Source organism: Helicoverpa armigera, chromosome 4, assembly GCF_030705265.1.
Source record: "Helicoverpa armigera isolate CAAS_96S chromosome 4, ASM3070526v1, whole genome shotgun sequence".
NCBI lineage: Eukaryota > Metazoa > Arthropoda > Insecta > Lepidoptera > Noctuidae > Helicoverpa > Helicoverpa armigera.
This window is the reverse complement of record NC_087123.1, coordinates 7,162,596-7,187,447: the sequence shown is the minus strand read 5'-3', so window position 1 is coordinate 7,187,447 and position 24,852 is coordinate 7,162,596. Positions and strand designations below refer to the sequence as shown.

Below are 24,852 nucleotides of genomic sequence, written 5' to 3'. Positions count from 1 at the left end.
CTTTTCCAATACACCCATTCTGAAACAAGTGATTGAAATAATCTAGTTTTACCAATTCTCTGTCAATGTATTGACCATTGCACAGTGGACCATTTCAAGGCGTGCCTATGCATTTAAGGGCAGGGAAAAGGGCAACAAAAACAAACATAATGTGTTAAAGAATTTATTGGTTTCACACCCAAATACACACTTGCCTATATGTAAGGTTTGGAACTTATTGTATATTCACACAGACTCCTTCCATATTTTAATACATTATATTTTATAATACTATAAACTCGCGCGCTGAAAAATCCATTACATATTTCGTCCATTTCCATTACTTTTTATTAATTATGATAAAAAGGACACATTCGTTCATTTACAATCAACAATCCGTTACTAAACCCTAATTAAGCTTATATAACTAATATACACTATCATTTAAAATATTATTTCACAGTGATGATGTGGTATTTGTTTAAATTATTACTTTATTATCTACAACTAAGGTTTGCATAGAAGTTATAACCGATTTGATAAAATCATTTTGTTGTATAAGGTATATTTCCTTCTATTTACTTTAATTCCTTACCTGAACTTAGATTAGTGTGATATATTTTCGTAACAAAAATATAAATAATTTCTGTTAACGAGACATATAAAAATATGCACAAGTTTATGTGTGTACTTCTAATGAAGTCAATAATTTGACGTTTTTATTTTAATTTTTCTCACAAATACTCAAAGTCTACTTTTGTGCATCACAATAATACCGTAAATGCCTAAAATACTTTTACAAATAAATGTACAAACACAACCTTATATTAATTACTTAAATATGTTTACAAATCTATGAATTTATTTAATTGACACATGAATTTGGACGGATTCGTTGTATCGATTCAGGTATACAATTGTTATCATTACACAATTATTATTAAATATTGCCTATAAATCTTACAAACCACATAAGGTACATGCATATAAAAATGGCACAAGTTAAATTCATCTGAAGGTTAAACGCGTTTCTTCCTTAGGTAACATATCATTTGCCAAGTTTGGTACCTGTCGCTTACTAATCGAGATTCAAAGCACCATTGTTTCATCAAATATTCTTGTTATGTATTTAAATTACGTATTTAATTTTAAATTAGAAAAGGAATGTTTAGTTATCTGATTATGAGCAGCTTTCCTACAAAACGCTTCTTTTGGTAAATCGACTATGGTGATTCAGTACCAACGTTTGTAGGTATCGTTATTGCCTCCGCTTGCATCACAGGTTTATCCCTCTTATTATCTGAAAAGATGGAAATTCCGTTATGTTTGTTTACATAAAATATATAAATATTGTTATCTCTCTGAATGGCAATAAGATCAATATGTCGCGAGCAGATAACTCACAACTTTGGAATATATTTTACTGTCTGAAAAAGGTAGTCATACTAACACTAACACTTAACTTATTTCCTGAAACACGACTAAATTTGAAAACATAAATAAAGGTGGGTCTTTGTGATTTAGGGGTGACGCTCAGCAGGATTCAAATAAAGCATTAGCGAGCCATAGAATAAAATAGATGTATGTGGTAGTGGTATGTATACCTCATTAATGCCTATTTCGGTGCATGCCGGAATGTCGACTGCCCGGCCTTGATTGCACTATCGCGTAGTGGTCACTGTTGTCCGAAACTGACCTGTGGAACAGATTTCATTTATAGCCATGTACTGATTAAACATGAGGTATTACCTACATTTGAATAAGCAATAGCTTTTTATACTATACTAGCTGGTGCCCGCGACTTCGTCTGCGCAGGTTTAGTATTTCGAACAATATGTTTACAAATTGTAGCCTATGTGTTATTCTGATGTATAAGCTATATTATTGTAAAGTTTCATTAAAATCCATTCAGTAGTTTTTGCGTGAAAGAGTAACAAACATCCATACATCCATACATACAAACTTTCGCGTTTATAATATTAGTAGTACTATATATAAACTTTTTACTAAACTACGAACCACTAGCTGTTTTTACACAAGTTTGTTTTCCCAAGGTTATTCTCGTCCCCATTAAAATGCCATGTTCTTCTAATGGGTTCTATTGTATAGTGAAAGCGTAGAATAATATAGAACAGTTATTCCTGATGTCCTTGTAGTCTACTACTTGATAGCTTATGGAAAAAAGCGCAAGGATAATCTCGTTTATTAGTCATGGGTATTTACTGACCTCGCTGAGTGTATAGTTGAGGAGGGGTACCGGCTGCCATACTGACTGCCGTGCCAGCTGCGGTACGGGTCGTAATCTTCCACCACTGATGGGTCTTTCTCGATCACCTGTTGGTCATTATTTTACATTAATTGTAACGATAGGCAAAACATTCCTTCGACCATTAAATATTTCAGATAATTTCTGAAAAAAGATTATAACGTAATTCCACTTCTTCTATTTATCACATTCGATCGCTTCCACCTTTTCAATCACCTGAAAGTGGTCCACTCTATGTGCGAAAAAGGAACGTGTCTATAAGTTCCCACGTACAGAACGGTAAGCCTGTTTTTTTTCCACTGAGCAAATATGGAACAGTGGTAGGTATTCGCTGTTTGAAAGGGCGGTAAAGCTGATATCAAACGAATTTCCTGAATAGGTCTAGAGACCATGTTGATCACAGCAAAAGTTTACAAAAGGTGGTGTGATGATTATGTAAAAAAGCTTATAAAACCCAGTTCTTCAATATACTTACATCGGTTCTCGCACATGAGCAAGTCATGGCGGTACATAGGAAGCAGTTGACCAACAGCATGACGACGAACATGACGCCAAGTGCGATGGCCAGGTACAGCAGCCATAGTGGACGCACGCTGCCGTCTGAACACGTTAGTGCTGCCACTGGAAAATAAAGTGAGTAAGGTTTAATTTTAATGCTGGTATGTTGTATAATATATTTGAATTTGTTTTTTTTTGTCTAAACCTAAGGAGAATGCGATTGATTGTAAACATACCGCTACTAATAATAACAGTGTGATTTGGTTTCTTATGTCTTTACGGTCAAACAGTTGAACCGATTGAGATTCAATTGATGTTTGATGACTTTTGAAAGTTTTTGTAAGCAACCGAGTTCCTAAATAACATTTACCTCCTTATATGCTTCTAATCTACTAATTTCAATTTGCAGTACCTAACACTAATGATAGAGATTAGGAATATACATTACAAGGTTAATAAAATATGAGTTGTGTATTTTCTATTTCGGTAACATTATTTGGGTGCATGCTGAGTTGCGTAATGTTACTTGGCATTGATTTCGTATTCACAGACATTGAAAAATATTTTTGTATATAAATTCTATAGGTACATACAAGCAAAAGTAAGCATTTGGTATACCTCCATTGTCGTTAGGGTCCAATACGAAGATTCCTGTGGAAGCGGTGACAGTGCTTTCCTCATCGCCTTTCTCGAAGCGGGACTCCGTACTGCAGTCTATTACCGAACACGTGCCTGCAATGAGAGACCAAGAATATGAGACTTTGGAATAGCTCCAGCCTGTTACCTAAGTAATGACAGGTATTGTAAACTTTTAGAATGATTGAAGATGAGGTATTTTGCTAGATATAAAATGGCATTTTTTCACAGAACGATGACGTACTTTTAAATATGTTTTTGTAATTTTTTTGTATTCAGGTATTTTAAAAATAAATAGCATTTACCTTTACAGATAGCTATATCACATTGGTAGTTGACCTGCGAGGAGTCTGGAAACCGGAACATTGACGCGATCGCGAGCTCGGCCGCGCCCGTCTCGGACTTCACCACTATCGACTGCTGCTTCACGGGACATCTGTTTACATAGTTTTATATTATAATCATAATATTATATCACACAAACGGTAACTAGTGTATATGTGAATATATACCCTCTATTGTCTAGAAGATCTGCTGTATAATTACGCATGTTGAAAGCAAAACAATTCTTCAAACGTATTCCGTGGCTTCCTGCAATAATAAATATTATGCATTACTATATTTTGTAACACATGCTTATTAAATGTAAATAATGATTTGCGAAATACTGATAGAGATCTAACCATCAGGCTTGCTGATTTCGGCGCGCAGCGTGTACGGTAGACCGAATCCTGCATTCAATACTTTGCGACCTTGCGAGTCCAACATTCTCAGCGACACAAGCGAAGTTTCGTTTCTGTAAACATTACAATAAATAAAAAATAAGTACCTATACATGCTGCGGCATGAGTAACAGAGTATGAATAATTTATGTAAATACAAAGCTATTTCTGAAGGTGTGTTTATAATTGTATCTGTTCAACATTATCGTAAGTTTTGCAGTCGAATTGAGCAAGGTTATCCAGTGGTCATTGTAATTTACCAGTTTTGTTATTCTAATTACTTTATCTGCTCCAAAATCGAATGGACAAGCTCTAAATCTGTACACACAAATACTCGAAACAAAGGGACATTTTCACCGTTTCGATTAACCGGGTTTGGTGAAACAAATAACACATTGAGAGCTCCATTTCCCCTTTAAATTAACATCGGTATTCTGGACCTGGTAGCTCAGATCACTTTGAACATATTGTTGTTCGATGTTCATATGATTCCCAATATTGAGGTTTGAGGTAAATTACCGAGCATTCCTGAAGCCTGCCTTGCCGCAAGTGATGACGTAGAACTTGTCGTCGGCCAACTCCAAGGTTCGGTGCACACGAACCGCCAGCGGCAACGACCGCTCGTCTGTGCGCTGAAATGTGCACGTGTAAACTTAGCAGGGCTTAGGCTTAGAGCTTTCCAACTGCACGGAATAGTCATGTTGCGATAACAATGTCGGTCATGTGGGATATCGTTGATGTAGGTGCCTAAGTATGTTGTTGAGGTTAAATAGGAGTTCATAGATGCAAGTGAATATGCGAAAGCTACACAAGGCATGCCAGTCAACATATTGCATTCATGACCTTTGAACTTCTATTTAGATTTGCTGACAGTGAAGGAGATTGCTTTTGGACAGTCTACTAGTACCAGAAAATAGTTAAGGATTTTGAGACTATTTTACAATGAGAGAGACAGTTACTTACATTGTTCCAAAAGACTCCACAATAGTCTGGAGCCCCCTTCGCGGCCATCAGATTGATGTCGAAGCTGAGCGTCTCGCTGCCGTTGCCCAGAGCCATGCACGCTGGAGTTCTGAAATATATGAAAGAAAATTTCAATTATAGGATATATGTTTTATCCAACGTATGTACGTTACTTGTGTTCGCTACACGTCCAATGTCATACTACCCAGCAGTAGTGTTAAAAAACAAAACAAAAAACACGCTAGTCATGTATTGTCATCAGAACTCAGAGCATGTGGAAAATTTCCTAATCGAAGACCGGGAAGTGGGTCAAATTGAGATATTCTTGCATACATAGTTACAAGTAGGTAAAGCTAATATAAGCTTTAATAAAAATACCATTACCTATCTATCTCAGTCATTATTAAAATAAATATTTCTACAAAACTATAAAAACGTCGTAAAGTGTAGATTAATATTTGTAGGTACAGGTGCTAAGACTTGAATAGACGACAAGAAAATCATTGCGTGTAAGGAATGTATGCAGTAAACAGGGCAATTTAAACTTAATGATCGATATAAATCGTCTTATAGTTAAGTAATAAATAATAACATAGGCTAAGTTGGCTACAAGTACATAAGTATCGATTTCAGTACTGGAATGCAATTCTACTTTCAATATATAACGGAAGTTTCTAGGCCCTAAATGTTGTTAGGACTAGATCTGAAGATAGATAAAGTCTACCTACATAGAAAATCAATTATCCAAGATAATTTAGGTGTTTTAAAAGCAGGTAAGCGGGATATCACATATTACCAAAACAGAGCAATCGATAGATACGAATTAAGTGACACCTATTCAAAAAGGAATATCTACGATCTTTATTCTTTTACGATCTTTATAGTCAATAAAGTCTTATTGACTTGAAATGCTCAGAAACAAATAATGTCTTTACCTGAATTCCCTGGCATGTGTGACCCCGTTGAACGGCTGGTTGAAAGAGATGTTGATAGCCATGACGCCAGTCTTGCACGTCGCCGTGACCACCGGCGAGAACTCTCCCGTGCTGTCTGCATTCTGTATACAAAGATAAAAGCTGTTTGAAAAATGTTGTTAGAAAATATAAGAAAATAAAAAATAAGTTAAAGATTGGGTATGTAGGTAATAGGTACAAAAATTCAATTAAATTCACATGGTTCATGTTAGCTACATATAATATGGAAACATGAATGAAAATCTTACGCAACTACCTAATCGTGATTCAAACATAGATTAAGGCAATGAGTGCGGTTAATTTATCACTGGAAACTTGTTCGGTTTACCCATAAGGAACGATATACAAGGACTTCCTGTAGTCATCGTTACCGTCAGACTTTCCTTGTACGGACGTTGCACGCGATCGATCGGCATGTAGGACTCGCATTGTTTCTCTGATTTATGTGTTCACAATGGGTACATGCTCTTTGGGATCTGTGGCACCATTAGCTCGACTTATTCCTAGAAAAACATCTTTGAATGGAAAAGAATGCTCCACTGTTTTACAGTCGAGCTTCAAACAGCCACAAGGTCCACCTTCCTCCTATAAATTATTCTCCCGCAAATATCTTGAGGTCTTTTATCTCGAGATATAAAGCGATTTAATTTTCAAAAGAAATACGAAGCATTTGAAGTCGAATTGTGACCTCAAATAAAGCTACGTGGATACATTAAAGTCGACAAATAAACCAACAAACCGTTACGACACGGGCACCACAATGTAAAATCTCCGACAACAAATCACTGCTCTTTGTATCGTGGACGGTTTGCGGCCTAACCAGGTGTAGGGCTGCCGGGACCCGACCTGATCAGACGATACCGAATGCCTTTCTGCTGCAGTCTTTTGTTTGATGATCACACATAACTATTCGCTACACGCGTCGCCACTGTTGTCATTTCAGCATATTTTATATCGGCACCCGATTAATTATTTATTTGCATGTAATTAAATCACAAATTAAAACATTGACCATAAAAGCAGCGAACGCTACAACAGCCATAAATAATGTAAACCCAGAGGAGCTTTTTACATAACTCTTGATTCCGGCCGATCTGATTCAACTCCCATGCGATACAATAAAATATTGCTCATATTTTATCTTTTAAAACTGACTTTTTATGTCCAGTAATGTTGGTAGATGGTACGTGTTTTTTTATTATCGTCCCCATATTTCTGTACACACGTATTCATGAAGAGATATGAAAATAGCTAAAGCGTGTTAAGATGTTATCCTTTGACGTTCGGTCTTGTTTCAATATCTCATGGGACTGGCGTGATAAGTAACATATTAATAAAAAGGAATCACTTTTTATCTCTCTCCCTCTTATTATAAAAACTGCCGTAAGTAGTGGTTTAAACCAGACTGAAGACGTCTTGGTTTGTTACGGTACTTACGATAGTCTTTACATCCTTATTACAAAACGTAGACTAAGAGAAGACTGATTAGTACTTCGATTTGTCTGTGTGTGTGTGTGGTTCAAATAATATCCACAGATTATAAGCAACAAATATTTAAATCATTCGTTCAATCGTTCCGAATTCTGTGCGCCGTTCCTTTTTACATTATTTTGTTAAGTCTATTTTGATGAAAAATTAATAACTATGATAATAAAAAAAATATCTCTGCAGTTGAATATATTACTTTTTATTATTTAAAGGTAATTTTATATTTCTAAGTATCTTTTAACGATATACATGATCCAATTATTCTCTTTTAAACAACTATCGAGTTGGCGCGTATAACGGAACGTCAGCGCGCGTATCCGAGTTATGTTTTGTTTTTAGGTTAGAAATAACTTGGATTATTTTCATCCCGATTTAAATGATTAAATAAGACGTTGTGCATCTAATTAGAACCTCTTCAAAATTAAGTGCACAATAACTTACACACAGAATATCGTGTGCATTAAATTACCAAAAGAAAATGAAACAACATAAAAGTACAAAATTATATTTTATTCCGATGTCTATTTATACAGTCAAACGCACTGATACATGTTGGACACTGTTCTTCATCACACAATCTTGTTCCCTTGCTCATCTTGGCATTTTTGTACCTACATTTTAGCAAGCTTCCAGTCTTTTACAAACATTGCATATTACTGGCAAAGATACGGCGTGCAAAACGCCAAATTAGTCTTGAATCTGTAAATAAACAGTAAACTGTATGATAATCTGATATATTTTCGAAGTTTCATCAAAATCCATGTGGTAGTTTATGCGTGGAACATAAACAAACATCCATAATAAAAACTTCGACTCTTATATAATTATTATGATGTTTTGGCAACTTACTTGCCCTGTAAAGGCTACGTACCTTATGGCGAGCCCAGTTGAGCATCATTAGGATCATCATGGATTATCATCATGCATTCAATTGACTATTATTTCGAAAAACATAAATCGATATTTATATCGAAAATTGTCGTCAGATAATTTGAAGAGATTTTGTCGATGACGCACACTGTTGGGTCCCCGGACACTCTCAATAGTATTCTAACACATCCAAGTATTCCAAATCACACATATTTATATCCACTTTCGTTTTTTTCATCACAAAACAAATAACCTCAAAAGTAAATAATGTCGGAATTTGACGTTTGTCGACTAAGTACTGCAGTTAAACTAGGGGGCTCGATGGTTTATCTTTTGTACTACAGATAGTAATAGGACTTGCGATAAACTGCGTTTTGTAATAACGTTTTTTCAAGGTCGTACTTACAGCTGGATTAAAGGTAGTACAAAAGCCGATACTTATTTGATACCGCGTTTTATAATAAGAGGGTCTAAGTCTGGAACAGGCACTATGTGCTATCGTAGTATGTTACTTACGTAAGTACCTATATAATATTGTGTCGTAAAGTGGGCGTGTAGGAAAACACTTAGGTATGTGGACACATTAGAAGCGATATTTTTTGCATACTATAGATTATCTAATGGCGTTGGAGATATAGGAAGTGGCATGACGACTCCGCTATACAAACCGTCAGGGCATAAAGGGTCGCGCCCTCGGGCCGAGCGAAGGCGCGCACGATCGCATCCACACGACCCGACTTGATAGCTTCCTAGAATTACCTCAACCTAGTGCAGATTACTACATTTAGAATCAAAGTAAAACATTATTTAACAATAACTTTGTTTATGTGCAGACCTTGAAGAATATATGGTCACAGTTTTTGCACTTGTGCTGTGTAGTTATTAGATTATTGTCATAGCATTGATTATAGTGTGCGTCGTAGCGTGACACAACTGTTTGATTTTCCTTGTCTACATATATTTTTACAAACTATTAATTTGCTGATTTTGTATTTAACGTACCTAACTAATATTTCTCGTCTAGCTTGCTTAAATAGATACTTTATCACCAATTTATACATTAGATCTTGAATCTAAATTAAAATACTTAGGTGACATAATGTGCGGACTTCGCGCTATGAGCGACCTCTTCCAGACAACCATAATTATTTCCATTGCTAACTCGTATTGTTTCTTTCAAATAACAGCCGGCAAAATTACTACGAATACATGCTTATTTTCATGTTATTTTCCTAAGCATTTCACGAGAAGCTTAGCCATTTATCATTGGCAGGACTTACGTGCAACTTGCGAGGACCTAAGGGCGTCCTATGAAGATTTAAGAGGATGATTGCATTGATTGCTGTTGTTTGCAGACCTCACGATCCGCCTCAAGATCTCTCATGTTATTTATAGGACTTTGAGATGGATTGTTAGTGGATTAGCAAAAAAGGAATATGAATTGTGCGGTCAAAGCGATCAAGGTTAAAAAATAGTCGATGATGTTGCTCGACAAGTTATGCGTTCCCAATACAGATTATAAATACAACGAAAAATAAATTATCATTCGGTAAATGTGTAGTTAATTTTTCATTTTCTTAAATTGTTTTGTGTTTTAGAGATTTTCCAAAACATTAAACTTAGTACCTATAGTTATACAATATGTAGAGCTTAGAATACGGTTTTCCATAGAAATGTGAATTGAAACAATAATTTTTCCGCCGCCTGACGAGTGAATATTCTGGGTAAAATGAAAAATTTTCAGATTCAGGCCTTTTATGGATATAGCTTGCCGTTAGATTTGCGCCAACTCCGCTTTAACATGTGTTACATCAAACCACATTCTCTGAAAACCAATAACGGGTGTCAATACAGCAATTAACGACCATCTTTATAGCCTGCGATTTAGATTGTGTTGAAGTTAAGCAAAGATTTTATGGCTATTGGACGTACATTAAGCGCATTGGCCCTGTAACTGCTGCTGCAATTCTCAAGATTTCCTATTCCAGTCTAGGGAACGTGTCTCTGCGTCTATTTAACATCCTTTATATTTCTTCGAGAGCACCGATAAAAGAACTTATGCAGATTATATTGGGAATAGGCGTGCACTTCTCATGACGCTGGTACTCGTAAAAGAACGTCGGCAATTGTCAAGTGGTGGTTGTCGGCCTGCCGAGGTCAACGGACGAGTGACCGCCGGGACTCGGGTTACTTCGCAACATCGGTTTCTAAAAAACACAGTTGAACAATACGCACCGCCTAATATTAACTAGAAATTCCCCTTGATGCAATCTTTTGTACTGCCATTATAAATTCCGACGACTTTTATGCATGAGGAGGCGGTCAAACAGGTGCTCTATATATGGGGTTTACCACGAATAAGTTTGCGTCATCATGTTCATATTTTCTCTGAGATCGAATAAAAATTTTACCTTGTGAGCGAGAAGACCAATCATGAGAAATATCTTCTTTAATGTGTTGTCAATTCAAAGTATTTAATAACAGTTTTAGTAGAACTTTAACATACGCTACGGTTACGCTTTTCCTATTTTCTCTACGTAAATGCGTTGCGCATAATAATGAATTCATATTACGTATCTATTATGCTATTTGTGCGTGATAAATGAGTTGGCCGCAAGTAGATACAATTACCATGCGAGTGGAACAGTAGGCAAACTCCGCATTCCAGCCCCGGACCCTTTATAAACGTATTATAATCATAGGTGTTCCGCTAGGAATTTAATATCTATTTACAGAACTTACAGCTTCGTAAAATATACCTTTATTTTTGGCATTTCAGGAATCTTGTTTTACCTACATATAGTGAAACAGCAGAATTTCCTTATAAGTGTGTCGCTCGCTACGCAGTAAAGAATTTATAGGACTTAAACTTTGCCTTGGCGCGTATTTATTAGACAGTTAGCTTATCGTAGTAATTCTGAAGATGGCTTTATTAAAGTTAGCAGCAAAGACAGCGCGTATTCGTTGTGTCCTACATCTTCTAAGAATGACTCTTATGATTGTGTTGGTTTTTAGTATCTTACACAATTACCCTATTATATCAGTGGAACTGCAGTATCAAAGGTATCTTTGTGTTCAACCCGTTATACTACACAATGGCCGAAAGTCCGAAGGCCACTATCTCATACTAGCAATCGACATCAAACAATCGCCACTCGCATTACTCACTAACATAATATGAGCAAAGGCATTCTATCGCAGCTACCTCCAGCCATCAATCATGATAGTAATATTAGCCTTTCGTCATCTGGTCATTGGGTTAGTGTTTTATGTTCCGAGCCGAGACGTTCTCATGCATACTTGACCTCAGACTCGTAGATAGTAATAGAATGAACGCTAGACGCTGCTTATAGCAGTTAATTAGATACTCTTTGTGTTGCTATCATTATGTGGATTACATATGCTTATATCATGGTACAAGTTTGCAAATAACATTCAGGTTTCAAATCAAATGAGTGTCCTCGGGCCTACTTTCTTATTAGGGACGGTAACCTTAGATTATCTTTAGATACATTGTCTTAAAATGGTTATCTTGTCACCCCGTGAAAAGAGAGTTAATTATTGGATTATTTTAAGACTTTAAAGAATGACAAAGTAAGTACCCATGTAATAAAATTGATGAAACTCTGGTTCTCAGCCGCATCCGGCTGATTCCAACATAGGTACACTTGGGACAAGGCGAGGCTGATAATATAGACAACATGCAATAAAATATGTAAATAGCAAATAAAGAGATCTATTCAGTACAAAAGCTTCCTTGGGTAAAGTGTAGTTACAATTTGATAAACTTAAATAGAATCATCGCTATCCCTACATATCGAAAATTCGATTTTAAGAGATTTCGGCAGTTTCGAAATTGTATTTTGATAAAGTACGTTGAGGAGGAGTGGGTGGTCTCCCCAATTCATTTTTCTTCAACGAAGAATATAAATCTTATCCCTGGTGACTACAATAACTTTTTGCATACTTATTTTTCCCCCAAATAGACTGCAAAAAGACTTTTATTTGTACTTACCGGCTTTTTGGTAGAGAATTTCTGACAACTTCAAAAGTTTTTCAATTTATCATCATTCATTTGCACACCGACATGGAAGTAATATATTACTCACAAATGAACGAGCACCGAATATATGGGCCGGAAATAATGTTAGGTAATTAGTAGCAATTGAGTATTGTATCTTGTATCTAATGATATAAGAATAGCCTTTAATAATAATGGTTTGTGTTGCAGAAGAAGCCGTTTATGGAGCTTCACCGCTATTTGCTTAACGGTCAACACACTTCGTATTCAAAATTATAATTACGTTAACCCATCGGTATTGCCTTCTATTTCTAATTGAATGGAAGTTAGTACAAAAAGGCACACGCATCCGGAGTTCTTCAAAGCTGTTAATCTGAAGTACAGAACAAAACCGTTTGTTTCAAATTAATGGACTTTATTAATGGGTGTTATGTTATCGCATGACTTGACTATTTCTTCATGGAGATTGTCTAAAGCACCACTATATTTGTGTTGCAGACTTGTACACACCGTTACTATAGATTGAACGTGTCGGTCATGGAAATTAAGTAGTTATAGAGTTGTAAATAAAGAAGTTCCCTCTTAAGGCAATATTATGATGAACACAATTATATACATTTCGGTCCGTATAAGTACTGCAGCAATCGTAATTGGACACAGAAACTGTTCTCGGAGAGCCATTCGATTAAAGCAACGGCTGCTTGAATGGTTGGCGAAATTAGATAGTCTGCCGGATTGGCTTAGAATTAACTAAATATCCAGATGCTCAGAGCTTATTACTACTAAAGAATTTTTAATTGCTTTTTAAAGCTAGCCGTGCTGGCTTACGTTGAGTTCAAACACGCCTGCGAATTGGTCTTTATCTATAGTTTTTGCCCGAATGAATTTATAAATAGTACATGCTTTTGTGATTAACCTATAATATTTATCGAAGTGCAACACACCCAAACATGTGCGCTGCACTGGAAAGAGCACTGCACCTAAAGGTCAAAAATGCCATATCCATATAAGAAAAATGTAGCGCATATAATTGGCACGCAAGTTATATAATGCGTATCGGCTGAGAAGTTCTCATTCCCATATGTATAGTATTTGATGCAACAGCGTGCGGACCGGTTCCGTCGGCCCCAATATATTTGCTTCGGACTACGTCACCACAGTCGCAGTAGGCGTGCTATACTGCTTAGGTAATTCACACTATTTTTACATATTGCGTTAGGGTTTTTTTATTTGAGTTCTGCCTAAGTAGGTAATGTTTGTTTGGAATGCATTCGGGTAAGCAAGTGAATAAATTTTTGTTTGAGTTTTCCTTAAAATTAGCATTTAGCTACGTAGGTACTCCAGTATAATTCATGTGGGCACATGAAGCACTTTACTGATGCTGGTAAACCAGGCCTTTGAATCCAAAATATGCTTCATAGTATTACTTAATTGATACATTTTTCTTAGGTTTCACTACAGCTAATCTGTTCTAATATGTGCTCGGTGTCCTATTTGTTTCCAGTTACCTATACACATTCGTCTGCGCGTGACAAAGATAAATGTGAAAGGATTAATGCTGGTCAGTTGAAAAATAAACTCCTACTCCTCAAGTTAAGCTTTTGTATTATTCTACTGTGCTTTTATTTCGTCACTATGACTAAACGATTACTAAACGTAGATGCATAATTTATTAAGCAACACTAGGTATTAGGCGATCAAGTATCTGTTTATATTGACATTCTAGTTTCAAACGAGTTTTATCCAAGTTTAATTTATGAACTGACACTTTTAATTCAATTTAATACAAGCGAAGACAAGGTTAATGGCGATGAGATAGCTTTCCACAGATTACGAAGAGTGGGTAAGTAAGCCCATGGCAAGCTCATAAAATAGTCATTAACAGAAAGAAGGTGTTAAATAAAAGTGGGCAATACGACTCCGCCGATTTGCGACTTCCCACGGAAAGCGTATTGTTTGTGCTTACTACACTTCGCGAGGAGGAAGTGGTCAATGATGATTGTAGCTGTGACGAGTAGCGGCCGATCAGCGTAAATAATGACGAGTCATTTGTCAGACGTTTACGTCCTCGCTCAGTGTCTCCCGCCCATATCCAGGTATCAATTTATTGTCAAATTGCACAAAAACACCACAAAAGTATTATTGGATTTCGAAATTGTCGTAAGGTCGTAAGTGATTGTTACAGGATCTTTCGACATTTACACACGGGTGTGTGATTGATAGTAACGACTAGTTGGAATTAATGATGTTGTCATTTTATAGGTCAGCCTATAAAATATGGGTTTCGGTCCGAGTAATGAAGCGTTGGTTCACTTCACAATCATGTTATTCAATTAACTTCTATTGTTATTAATTGGTTCTATTTGCTTCGACAGCACGGCACAATAATTAAGGCTAATAAACAAAAGTAAACGTGCCTAATTTTAGGTTGCTTTAAAATCCTTCTCTTGTTTTTTGGCCTAACCTTCATGCCAAAGACTGTTTCAGGAAAATATTAAATACAATACTCTTTTAACGCACAATACTGATGCCTGCCTCTGTACGTTGTCCCAAAATTAGATAGGGCTTTTGTAACACATCGCTTTTCAAAGATTTCGGACGAAGACAATGTGTCACAGACACGCTTGCAAATCAGATATGTTCGCTTGTCCGACAAAACAAGTTGGACAAGCCGTGACGTAAGATACCAATCGTGACCAATCTCATGAATCTCTTATGTTATTTACCTGTTAACACAATGTTGTCATGTTTCCTGACAAATATTGATAACAATACTTCTTTCAAAGCTCAAGGTTTTGTTTAAAAATAAATTCTTCCATTTACCAAATGGGTACTCCGTTTGAGTGAGTTTATAAGACAATGAATAATAAAATACTCATAATAGCTTTCCTGGAAATTGCAAAACATTATGAATTTGATAGATAAGTAGAAAGGATGATGTTACGCTTTAATATACCGAACGCGGTGTGGCTGGGGCAATGAATACTTCCGCGAGCGTTGTTATCGAGCCTCGATCAGCCCACGGGGCAATCAGAGCGTTGCCTGTACCGCGCATGCGTGGCGAATGTCTTAGCACCCACTATAACATATTCACCGAAAATACGCTACAAGATTCGAAACTATCAGGCAAACGGCCGAGAATAAGTAAGCTCGTGGGAACTGCTATTATGTCAGCACCAAAACAATCTGATATGGATGTAAATATAATTTATGTAAGTGTTAAATGCTCTGATTATTTCCAACATTATATCATATTCAATGCCTAGTGGTAGGTATTGCGTGTATAATTAAGCGAAGCATAAATTAAACAAGGTAATGAGCAAAGGAAGATGCGACCTCGACTCGTGTCGTGGAGGCCGCGCTACCGCCTCTCCGACCGAATCATTTAACTCAATCACGCAAACTTTATGTATTTTAAAGTACTAACGACCAATTCTTTATTTTTATGAATGAATATCTTTGGGCTACTTCATGTGCAGTGCAATTGGTTGCAAAACTTAAGGCATGCTTTGTGTAACTTATAATCTAACAGCGAATGTGTATGCTCTACTTAACTTATCTATTTAAATAGTTATTCAAATTAATCGAATGTTTTGTTTCATTATGCAACAAGGATTTGATGCCTTGTTATAAAATTCTAGTTGTTTTGTTTATTTAGGTGCTTCTTTGTTGCACATCAACATTCAATTTCATTATCATTACGGTCTCATTACCTTTATTATAAAGTCATAAAGTTATTACGTACGTATAATATATTTCAAGTGCGTTCACTTTATGTCTTAAAGTAACAAGTAAAAAGGTTTTTAAGCACCTGCTGCTAACGATTTTCCTCAAATTTTCAACTACAATAATAAACATTATCAACTTCGACACGTACCAGGACAGCTGATACTACCATACTAAAACCAAACGACCAAAAAACAACTACATATAAAACAAGCATCGTATGTGTAAAAATGCGCAGTTAATTGTCAAATCGCCTTGAGTGCTGCATAGATATGCGATGCGCGTTGCACTGGCATGGCATCGAGCTATGTACCATTTGTTCACGCCAACGTGATGTCATGTGTTACTGAATATAACCGATGTAACAAACACTAAACATACCGATGTTATTGTTTTATAGCGACTATAGCAACAGGAGTTTTAAGGACATTTGGTGTCGTTATAAAGTGTTGCAGGAAAAACAATAGCAATAACTCGAATTCTTCTTAACACTCGTATTAATCCTTCGAATATAACATCTAAGATTGTAATTTTATCTTACTTGTATACATTAGGTTGGTAAATAATAGTAAGATTATAAACGCAGACTGCAAAAAAGCATCAGCATGTCGATTCTATAAAATATCACAACTCACTTCGACATCACTCTCACTTCGACTTCGATCTAAAGGTAGAATTCCGTGGACGTGACAATAGTCAACCTATGAAAATGTATGGCACCGTTGCCGAGGCCCGTGACAGTCGCGCGCGGCCGACGAATTTCGTAAGCTGGTCGCGGCATTGTCAACAATTTAATTCTGGTTTTACTAAAATTCTATAGATGTTATTAAGCGCTAGACCATGTTGAGAAGCGTACGGCCGCCAGCGGCTCACGAAATTCGTCGTCCGCGCGCGACTGTCGCGGCCCTCGGCAGCGGTGCCATACATTTTCATAGGTTGACTTTTGTCGCGCGCGGCTGCGACAATCGCGACCCACGGAATTCTACCTTAAAGTTTCGTGATTGACATTGTCAAACTACACTAGCGCTACACTATCGAGCGTGTTGACAAGTTGAACTAAATTAAAGTCGAGATTTTGACAGATCTGCCAAAATCTGTCTATCTATAGGGGAGGTAGGGGAGAGATGGGCAGTTGGGAGACATGATCAAATCAGATTAAAAGGGGGTCCTTTTATTCTGATTTGATCATAGTTTTTTATTGGGTAGTTTACGTTACCGACTGGTAACGGTGTTCATCCATAGACTATCTGTCATTTCTGTGAGTTGTCAAGAACAAACACTCGTAAAAGTACTTAAATATTTTGTTGCGGTTTCGGATCGTTATAAAGAGAAAACTAATGAAAGGTATGTGTATTTTCTATTATTAATGATTGATTGTCAAAATCTCCAGTTACGATTATAGTAAGTCGATGGAATCCACACCTATTATTGGCGATGCAAAGATTCTAACTAGCGCCTCTAGTGTCAAAATTGTGAAGCAGTCTAAGAACGACACTTTGACAGATATCCGTACATTTTGTGTCAAAATACCGCGCGTCAAATAAAAAATAAAAAAGTGACAGTGACATAAATTGTATAGAAAAGGCTGTCAGTGTCGTTCTTAGACAGCTTCTTAATGTCGCCACTAGAGGCGTGCGCGTAATCTTTGCATCGCCAATACCTCTAGAAGAGGTACTACAGCAATAGTTTATGGGCCCCACGTTTTTATTTTAGTCTAATATGACCGGGACCACCTACGTAGGTTGACAGGTAAGTAACTATTTTTTATTTTCTAGTTTTCAGTGCACATAAGATAAAACCGTTTTACTTAAGTTTTTTTACCGATTTTTTTTTATAAACTAAGTCAAAAGTGTCCAATGCTCCCTATGGTAGGGAGGCTTGGACATACCATGTAATGTATAATTTGTAAATTTCTGTTCTTCTTCTTCAGTGAAAATTTGTGAGGTTATAAATCTGCGCTAAAAATCCTTTATAGAATCTTGTTTCAGGTACCGTTGCCAACTTGATCTAGGGACTCCATATTTATCAGCTGTTAATTTTATTTTTTAACCTTTTGATACCTCTTGTATTGCTCGTTATATTAAATCTTTAGGAATTTCCCGTCGCAAACCATTTTTTAACCCCGACGCAAAAACGACGGGGTGTTATAAGTTTGACGTGTCTGTGTGTGTGTGTGTGTATGTGGCATCGTAGCTCCCAAACGGATGATCCGATTGTAATGCGGTTTTTTTTGTTTAAAAGGAATGTCATTCGGGAGTGTTCTTAGTTATGTTTGGTGGAAATCGGTTCAGGTCTTCAAGGTCATCAGCTCGTTTGTTAGGTGTGATAGGAATGTTACACGCTCAGTTTACTTGCAAGCATATGTGGGATCTAAAATTTGAAATACTAATGTCTTCTGGAACCACTGAGCTGGTCTGCTGTTAGGACACGAAGATAGGTAACCCTGAACTGCCTTTTAGTAAACCCATCGAGTTTGGGCTCGTTTAATTTGTCTTGACTAGTTTTCTTCATGTTTCTAATTGACGAGAACCTAATGCTGGAAATGGGATGTGGCGGATGAAACCCTAGAATGATATATAACCCTGGATCAACAAAGGTCCATCTTTATTGTTTCTCAATCTGTGCAATTCTCCGAGAGCCAGTTTGTCATGAGGATTGTTAAACAGCTTCCTTTGGCTGAGATCGCATTAGCGAACCCATCATAAAAAGAAGGAAACATTAAGGAGCTCCTTTAAAAAACCATGAAATAAAATAAAATTATAAATTAAAAACCCCGACCCAAAAAGTACGCAATTATTATGACAAAATGTTATAAACGATAAACCCTATAAAAAGCAAAAAGTAACTTTAAACACTACGTAAGTACCAACTAAAGCATGTCAGACTAAACAAAATTTTGACGTGTCGACGGTTTTATTTAAACCGTTTAAATATCTCGTAATGTTGAAACTGATTGTAATTTTTAAGAAAGCTCTTTGATTTTATCTAGCACAACGTAAGAAATGGCAATAAAAGTTGATTATCTGTAAAATCTGATTTTTTATGCAATAAATGTGAAAAAGTGCCCATCCCTCCCCTACCTCCCCTAAAGTATGAAATGACATTACGAATCGAAGTGAAATGCGAGTTGTTGATCGAGTTTTATAGAATCCCAATGCTGCTCTTGAAACACTATAGAACATTCTTTCTTAAATGTTAGAGCATAAACCATGTGGGACAATACTTTTCTTTTAAAATAGAGCTTAATTTTTTGGAATCTAATCCTTATTCAAGTGACTCATGCCAACTGCACACTAGTGCCTGATCATAGGATATGATTTAGCTGAAAGAAGCAACTACCTACCTCATCTTCCGCTGGACGCAAAAACCTTGCAAAACGAAGTAAAAATATTATTTTTTCTCAATGCAGTGACTTTGTAAATAAACCCTAAAAAAAAGTGCAGTGAGTAGTTGCACATGTGTTGGTGATCGTAGCCTAGTGTGATGAGTAATATCTATTTGTAATAGTTTAAACAATACCTTTATGCTTAGGTATTTATAATATTATTGTTTCTTTACATTCATGCCTGTCTGCCAATAGTTAATTAATGGGATACAGATATAGATAGGTACTTACGGTCTCAAATACTTTTTTTGACAGTGATAGAGAATACTTAACTGGCAACATTATCTATAAGAATAATGCAATTTAAAATATCATTGTCTACAAAATTTGGATTAACTAACAGTATTTTATTTTTGAGGTCGTAAAATTTAAGTACGTATTAATTTGTTAATTTTATATAACTTATGTATAATACAGTATCGGTAAGGTAAGTATGTATTACGCATGTCGCATGAGTCAATATTGCGATTTGACTCACTGTTGGTTTCCTTGAATGAATGAACAATCGTAGTTTTGGTATGCGTCGCCTACGGTGAGTATTTGCACCTTCAATTGTTTACCTTAAGATTTGCAGATGGTGAAAAGTAATTAAGAGAACGCACGTAGAAAAATAAATATCAAATGACTAGAATGGTTCCATCGAAAATGGTCTTAGATCTCTGTGGTAGGTAGTTGTCTGTATTTGGATGTCAAAATATTTAGGTTAATTAGTATTAACCCAAAGGATAAGTTAGTTCTCATTACCTTCCCATTAAAACACCACATTTATAACACAAAAAAAAACTAGTCCACAGAATGCGCATACAGCCTATTAAAAAAAAAACTTTTTGCAGGGCGCTCTTAATTGCCACATAAAAGGCAAGTTATCGTACCATTTAAAAGTCAAAAGTTTTATTAAGTAAAGTATTGGTTCTAGGCGTGGGATGCGTGGGCCGACGTGACCTTGCGCCCGCGCCTCCAGCCGCCTGGCATTGGCATGCCTTACAGAACCTAATAAGGCCTAAATTGGAGGCAGGGTTCGTTTTACATATGTACTTAAAACATGTTTGCTTTATGCGTCCATGCATGTTCTACAAAGTACGAGTTTTTATATAACCAGTACTATTGCAAATGGTGCCTTTATTCAATATTATCGAATGAGTCAGAAATCTGAACATTGTATAATACACTCTCTTACACTTAGTAAGTCTAGTGAAAATGATAGACACCGATCAAGGTATTTACAATTCAACTTTGTTTTCGTTAATGTTATGATAGGTACCTAAAGAAATATCTAAATTTTACAGAGAAAGAAACAGTTTTAGTGTAATTTTGGCCAGGTACTCTCTGTTGCAAATTCTGGATACTTGTTGTGAAAAGTGTTATTTACTAGAATCTATGTACATTGTACGTAACGGCACGTGTGCCCTAAACTTAGTGCAATAATGTATGCAGATCATTAAGTTAAAGCTACCAAAGGTATTGTACTCTGTTAACTATCAGTTTAACTGGGTTATGACCAGTTACTAATGCAAAACTTGTGTTCTTACTGTTTCGTAATTTGGTGTCGTTTACTATTATGATCTATTATTAAGAACAGTCGATTGTTTGAGGTTGGTAATTGAGTAGAGCCCTGAATCTATATTGGCTTTAGGCTTCGGAGAATGGGTAATTTGATACGGCTGTCAATGTCGTTAATAACCGAATATTAGCTTGCTAGCCTTTGTCCGCAGTACTGTTGGGATGTAAAACTCATTCGAAGCAAATGCGCTCTGGTTGGAGGATCCTTATTTAAAACGCACCTCTATGCGCTGTCGGTCAGTATTGATTGATGACTCCAATGTCAGTCGGGCTTTAAGCGAATATAATGGGCAATTTACCTATGTGATATATTATACTATACGCTAAACTTATATGTATTTTTAATCTAGGACTGGGTTTCCGCCAATTTCATATAAGACCATTATAGAATTTCGACGCAAGAGAATAATTAAATATGGAAAGGGAATAAACATTTTCTGACCTGTGAATCAAAGTAAACACTAGAAAAAAGTCAATTAATCTTACTAATATTATAGAGAGGAAAACTTTGTTTGTTTGTTTGTTTGGTTGTAATGAATAGGCTCAAAAACTATTGGGCCGTTTTTAAAAATTCTTTCACCATTCGAAAGCTACATTATCCACGAGTAACATAGGCTATATTTTATCCCGGTACGGGCAGTAGCTACCACGGGACGCGGGTAAAACCGCGGTAAAACGGCTAGAAAATATATAAAATTAATAGGTACAATTATGACATACTTTTACTAGGTCAGAATTGTATTGTAATTATGCCATAATTGTATTAGGTCACAATTGTACTTGTTTGTATTGTTTACAATGTTTATCGATACATCTTGTTATCTGTCAGGAAACATCAACAATCGAAAAGTTATCGAATGTTTACTTTGATTGAACAGGTGCCTACTCTGTATTGTAATGAGTAATTGCACTGTTACATATGAGTTATGTGAGTGAGGAAAACCATTAGTACCCCGTAACAGTTACCTTTATAATGATGCGTCATGTCATCTAATCACTGTGCCTTATAAGCTGGTGACACTCATCAACTGAGGGAGCTAAAGATACCAGAAGTACTCTTAAGTTTAGTTTCATTCAAAAATGTTTCTTCTACTCGTTTTCTTATTCTTGTTGTCGTATTTTAATAACACTGGGGACTAAGAAGCGTGCTCGAAGAAGTTCATTCCAATGGATAACGAAAGAACACAAACAAACAGAATAAGAAGGACTATACAATAAGACAAGTTTTATATAAAACAATACCTATTAAAGCAAAGGCGTATTAAATTGAACAGCTATTTATACAGCCGGCAGCTGATCAACCTTCCTCTAACTCATTTACATAGAACTCGTCACATACCTACATGAGTAAACTATACATATTGTGTGCCCCATATTTGCTTATGGCATTTGATTAAACACGTAGAGGCATGGTGCGAAGGCTTCGGCGCGAGATGTGGGTTACGATGAGTTACGTTCGCGCACATAACACGTATTACAACAGTTATCTACGTAATGCAACTAGAGCGAACTAATTTGTACTGCACAAATGATTTTTTCTGCCATCGAATCATCCAACAACAACTTCCCGGAGTTTTCCTTATTACTTCAAAGTGACTTTACACTTCTTAATAATACTTATTTCATTTATGTTAAAGCCAATGTACTTCGCAGCTGTTGGCACAACAAATGTAACTAAAACGTAAATAAAGTATGTTAGTAGTAAAACTTTGGCTATCAATTTTGTCAAGGCTATGCCATGGTTCGGCATTTAAAGTACTTTCGTTAGTCGGTCAACAGCAATTAGGTAACATTTGTGTACAGTTCTTGTTCTGTACCAGTGATATAACTTGAGATAACACTAACTTATTGCGAGCGGGACTTTGTCCGTAATAACATAGCCAACTTTATAGTTTTAACCTTCCTGCAGCTACGTCTTATAAGAGACCAATTCCAGTGACTTTATGACCGTCTCAAACGGTCCGTTAATCTTTTTTTTTGAGTTATGCCATTGTGTTGTGGTGACGACATTCAGTTATTAGCGGGCAACAAAAACCCGGTGGATGTGTTAAGTCGAAGTGTAAAGAATAGTTATTGGTTCATGGTGGTGCAGACAATGTTGTCGATGATGTGCATGGCGCATGGTAATGTTAATGTGCACTCTGTTACCTGTGCGTGCGCGGCCGCCAGGAGGGCGCCGGAGAGGAGGAGCACTGGCCACATTGTTCACTTGTCAGTCGGAGTTGTCAGTGAGATAGTTGTCAGTTTGACAGGAGTTGCGCGGGATGTCAGCGCGACATGGCGGACCGGTCTGCGCGGCGCACGGAGCAACACTGCGCCGGCACTAGCTCACCAACTTTACTTTCTGTGAGCGGCCGCGTTCACACCGGACGCTGTTCCATTGTCGTTTCTTCATCATTTCATATCTACTTCCCGTGATACCAAATTATAGGGTTCGAGTTGTCGCGGATGAGGATAGTGCCAATTGACATAGAGTCGTGAGCAAAAGTGACGAATAATCTCTTTTTGATTGCATGATTTTATAGAGTGTACAGCAAATATGACCTACATTAAAGAGATCATCAACTTTTGAATCGCGATAGGCTACCAGTAGATCTTGTTTTCATATTTAGGCTTCAGTTAAATCTAAAGAAAATCCAACAAACTATCTATAATTTTTTCCGTCATATTAACCTTTTAAAAGGTGTTTTATGCTTTTTTGCTATTTTATTTTCTAAAGTTAAGAATGGGAAGATTTATGCTTCATTGCTATTAATCCCTCAACTAGAGATGTATCTAAGTATATTAAGTAAGTGAAATTGGTCACAAAACATTGACACACAAAACCTAAAAAAAGTACCAAATATACCTACCACAAAATAGTAAAACAGCCCCAGTGTGAACACACAGGTGGTACGCAACGTTGCGTCGCGCGTCGGCGGCGGCAGGCGTTACGACACACGCCCACACCTGCACCATGCGTCACACACACTCACACACACACACACAAACACACGACAGGTATACCACACTGATCCCGCCGATAATACCCCAGCCTACCTTTTTATTCGTCCTTTTCGCATACGAACTCTGGCTTAACACAAAAACCTTGGCTCAACACTGAACTCTTTACTTTATGTATCTCATAAAATCGTAGTCAGGCACGTTTCTGTCTAGAAGAAAGAATTGTAGCATTGTTTTAAGAAAAATATTGTTATGCCTATATTATTGCTACGAAGTTAGACGCAGCGTAGCACGCAGATTAGAATTCAACGCGCTCCTCGACTGATTCGTAGATTTTATTTATTTATTTTTTCCTTTCTTAAGTCTCGACTTTATATGTCGAGCTTATTTATATTTTAATGTGTGTTTGGGTTATTTTTTATTTATAGGAAGTTTTCAGATTATGATGTCCAGAAGTTTTGGAAGATTTTATTAAAACTATAATATATGTGCAAAGCATGGCGATGGCGTAGCGCCCTTGGGATAAGTAATATGTAATTTATTTATAGTAATGTTTACTATTTGAAAATATTACTTAATGTAGGTACTTATTCAATAGTAACACGCATGTTTACAGCATTTTGAATTGAAACAGAAGATCTATGCAGAGAACTACGACATACTATATGAAATAGTTAAATGATTGTGCAACTTAGTCTAAACAGTAAAATGATTTATATGTTATGTACGTAGATACATACAAGGATCTTACAACATTTTATTATAAAAATAATTACTACCTAAAACAATAAACAACACGGCAATAGTACGGAATCGTTTTA

At 36.4% G+C, this 24,852-nt stretch overlaps 1 protein-coding gene and 1 long non-coding RNA gene across 2 annotated transcripts; both read right to left on the bottom strand.

Annotated features, from left to right (window-relative positions):
• Positions 1-147: 147 nt before the first annotated feature.
• On the bottom strand, positions 148-23,427 carry LOC110378991 (uncharacterized). Its single transcript, XM_021338472.3, has 12 exons — positions 23,237-23,427; positions 6,000-6,121; positions 5,065-5,173; positions 4,621-4,733; positions 4,063-4,175; positions 3,892-3,970; positions 3,685-3,815; positions 3,362-3,475; positions 2,721-2,866; positions 2,207-2,313; positions 1,584-1,675; positions 148-1,279 (listed from the first exon to the last, which is right to left on the bottom strand). The coding sequence occupies exons 1-11, from the start codon at positions 23,288-23,290 to the stop codon at positions 1,588-1,590; spliced, it is 1,176 nt and encodes a 391-aa protein (XP_021194147.2). The 5' UTR covers positions 23,291-23,427; the 3' UTR covers positions 148-1,279; positions 1,584-1,587.
• LOC135116877 (uncharacterized) lies at positions 8,018-9,336 on the bottom strand. The gene is made up of 2 exons (XR_010276441.1): positions 8,398-9,336; positions 8,018-8,225 (listed from the first exon to the last, which is right to left on the bottom strand). It is a non-coding gene; the product is annotated as an uncharacterized LOC135116877 (long non-coding RNA).
• Positions 23,428-24,852: the final 1,425 nt, after the last annotated feature.

Bases quoted from the DNA above. Each gene is read 5' to 3' on its own strand.
- LOC110378991 (XM_021338472.3), bottom strand. From the start codon at position 23,290: ATGTGGCCAGTGCTCCTCCTCTCCGGCGCCCTCCTGGCGGCCGCGCAC. The intron at 4,734-5,064 runs GTAAGTAACTGT...TGCACATTTCAG, and splicing joins GTGGAGTCTTTTGGAACAAT to CGCACAGACGAGCGGTCGTT. The intron at 2,314-2,720 runs GTAAGTATATTG...AATGACCAACAG, and splicing joins GCTCATGTGCGAGAACCGAT to GTGATCGAGAAAGACCCATC.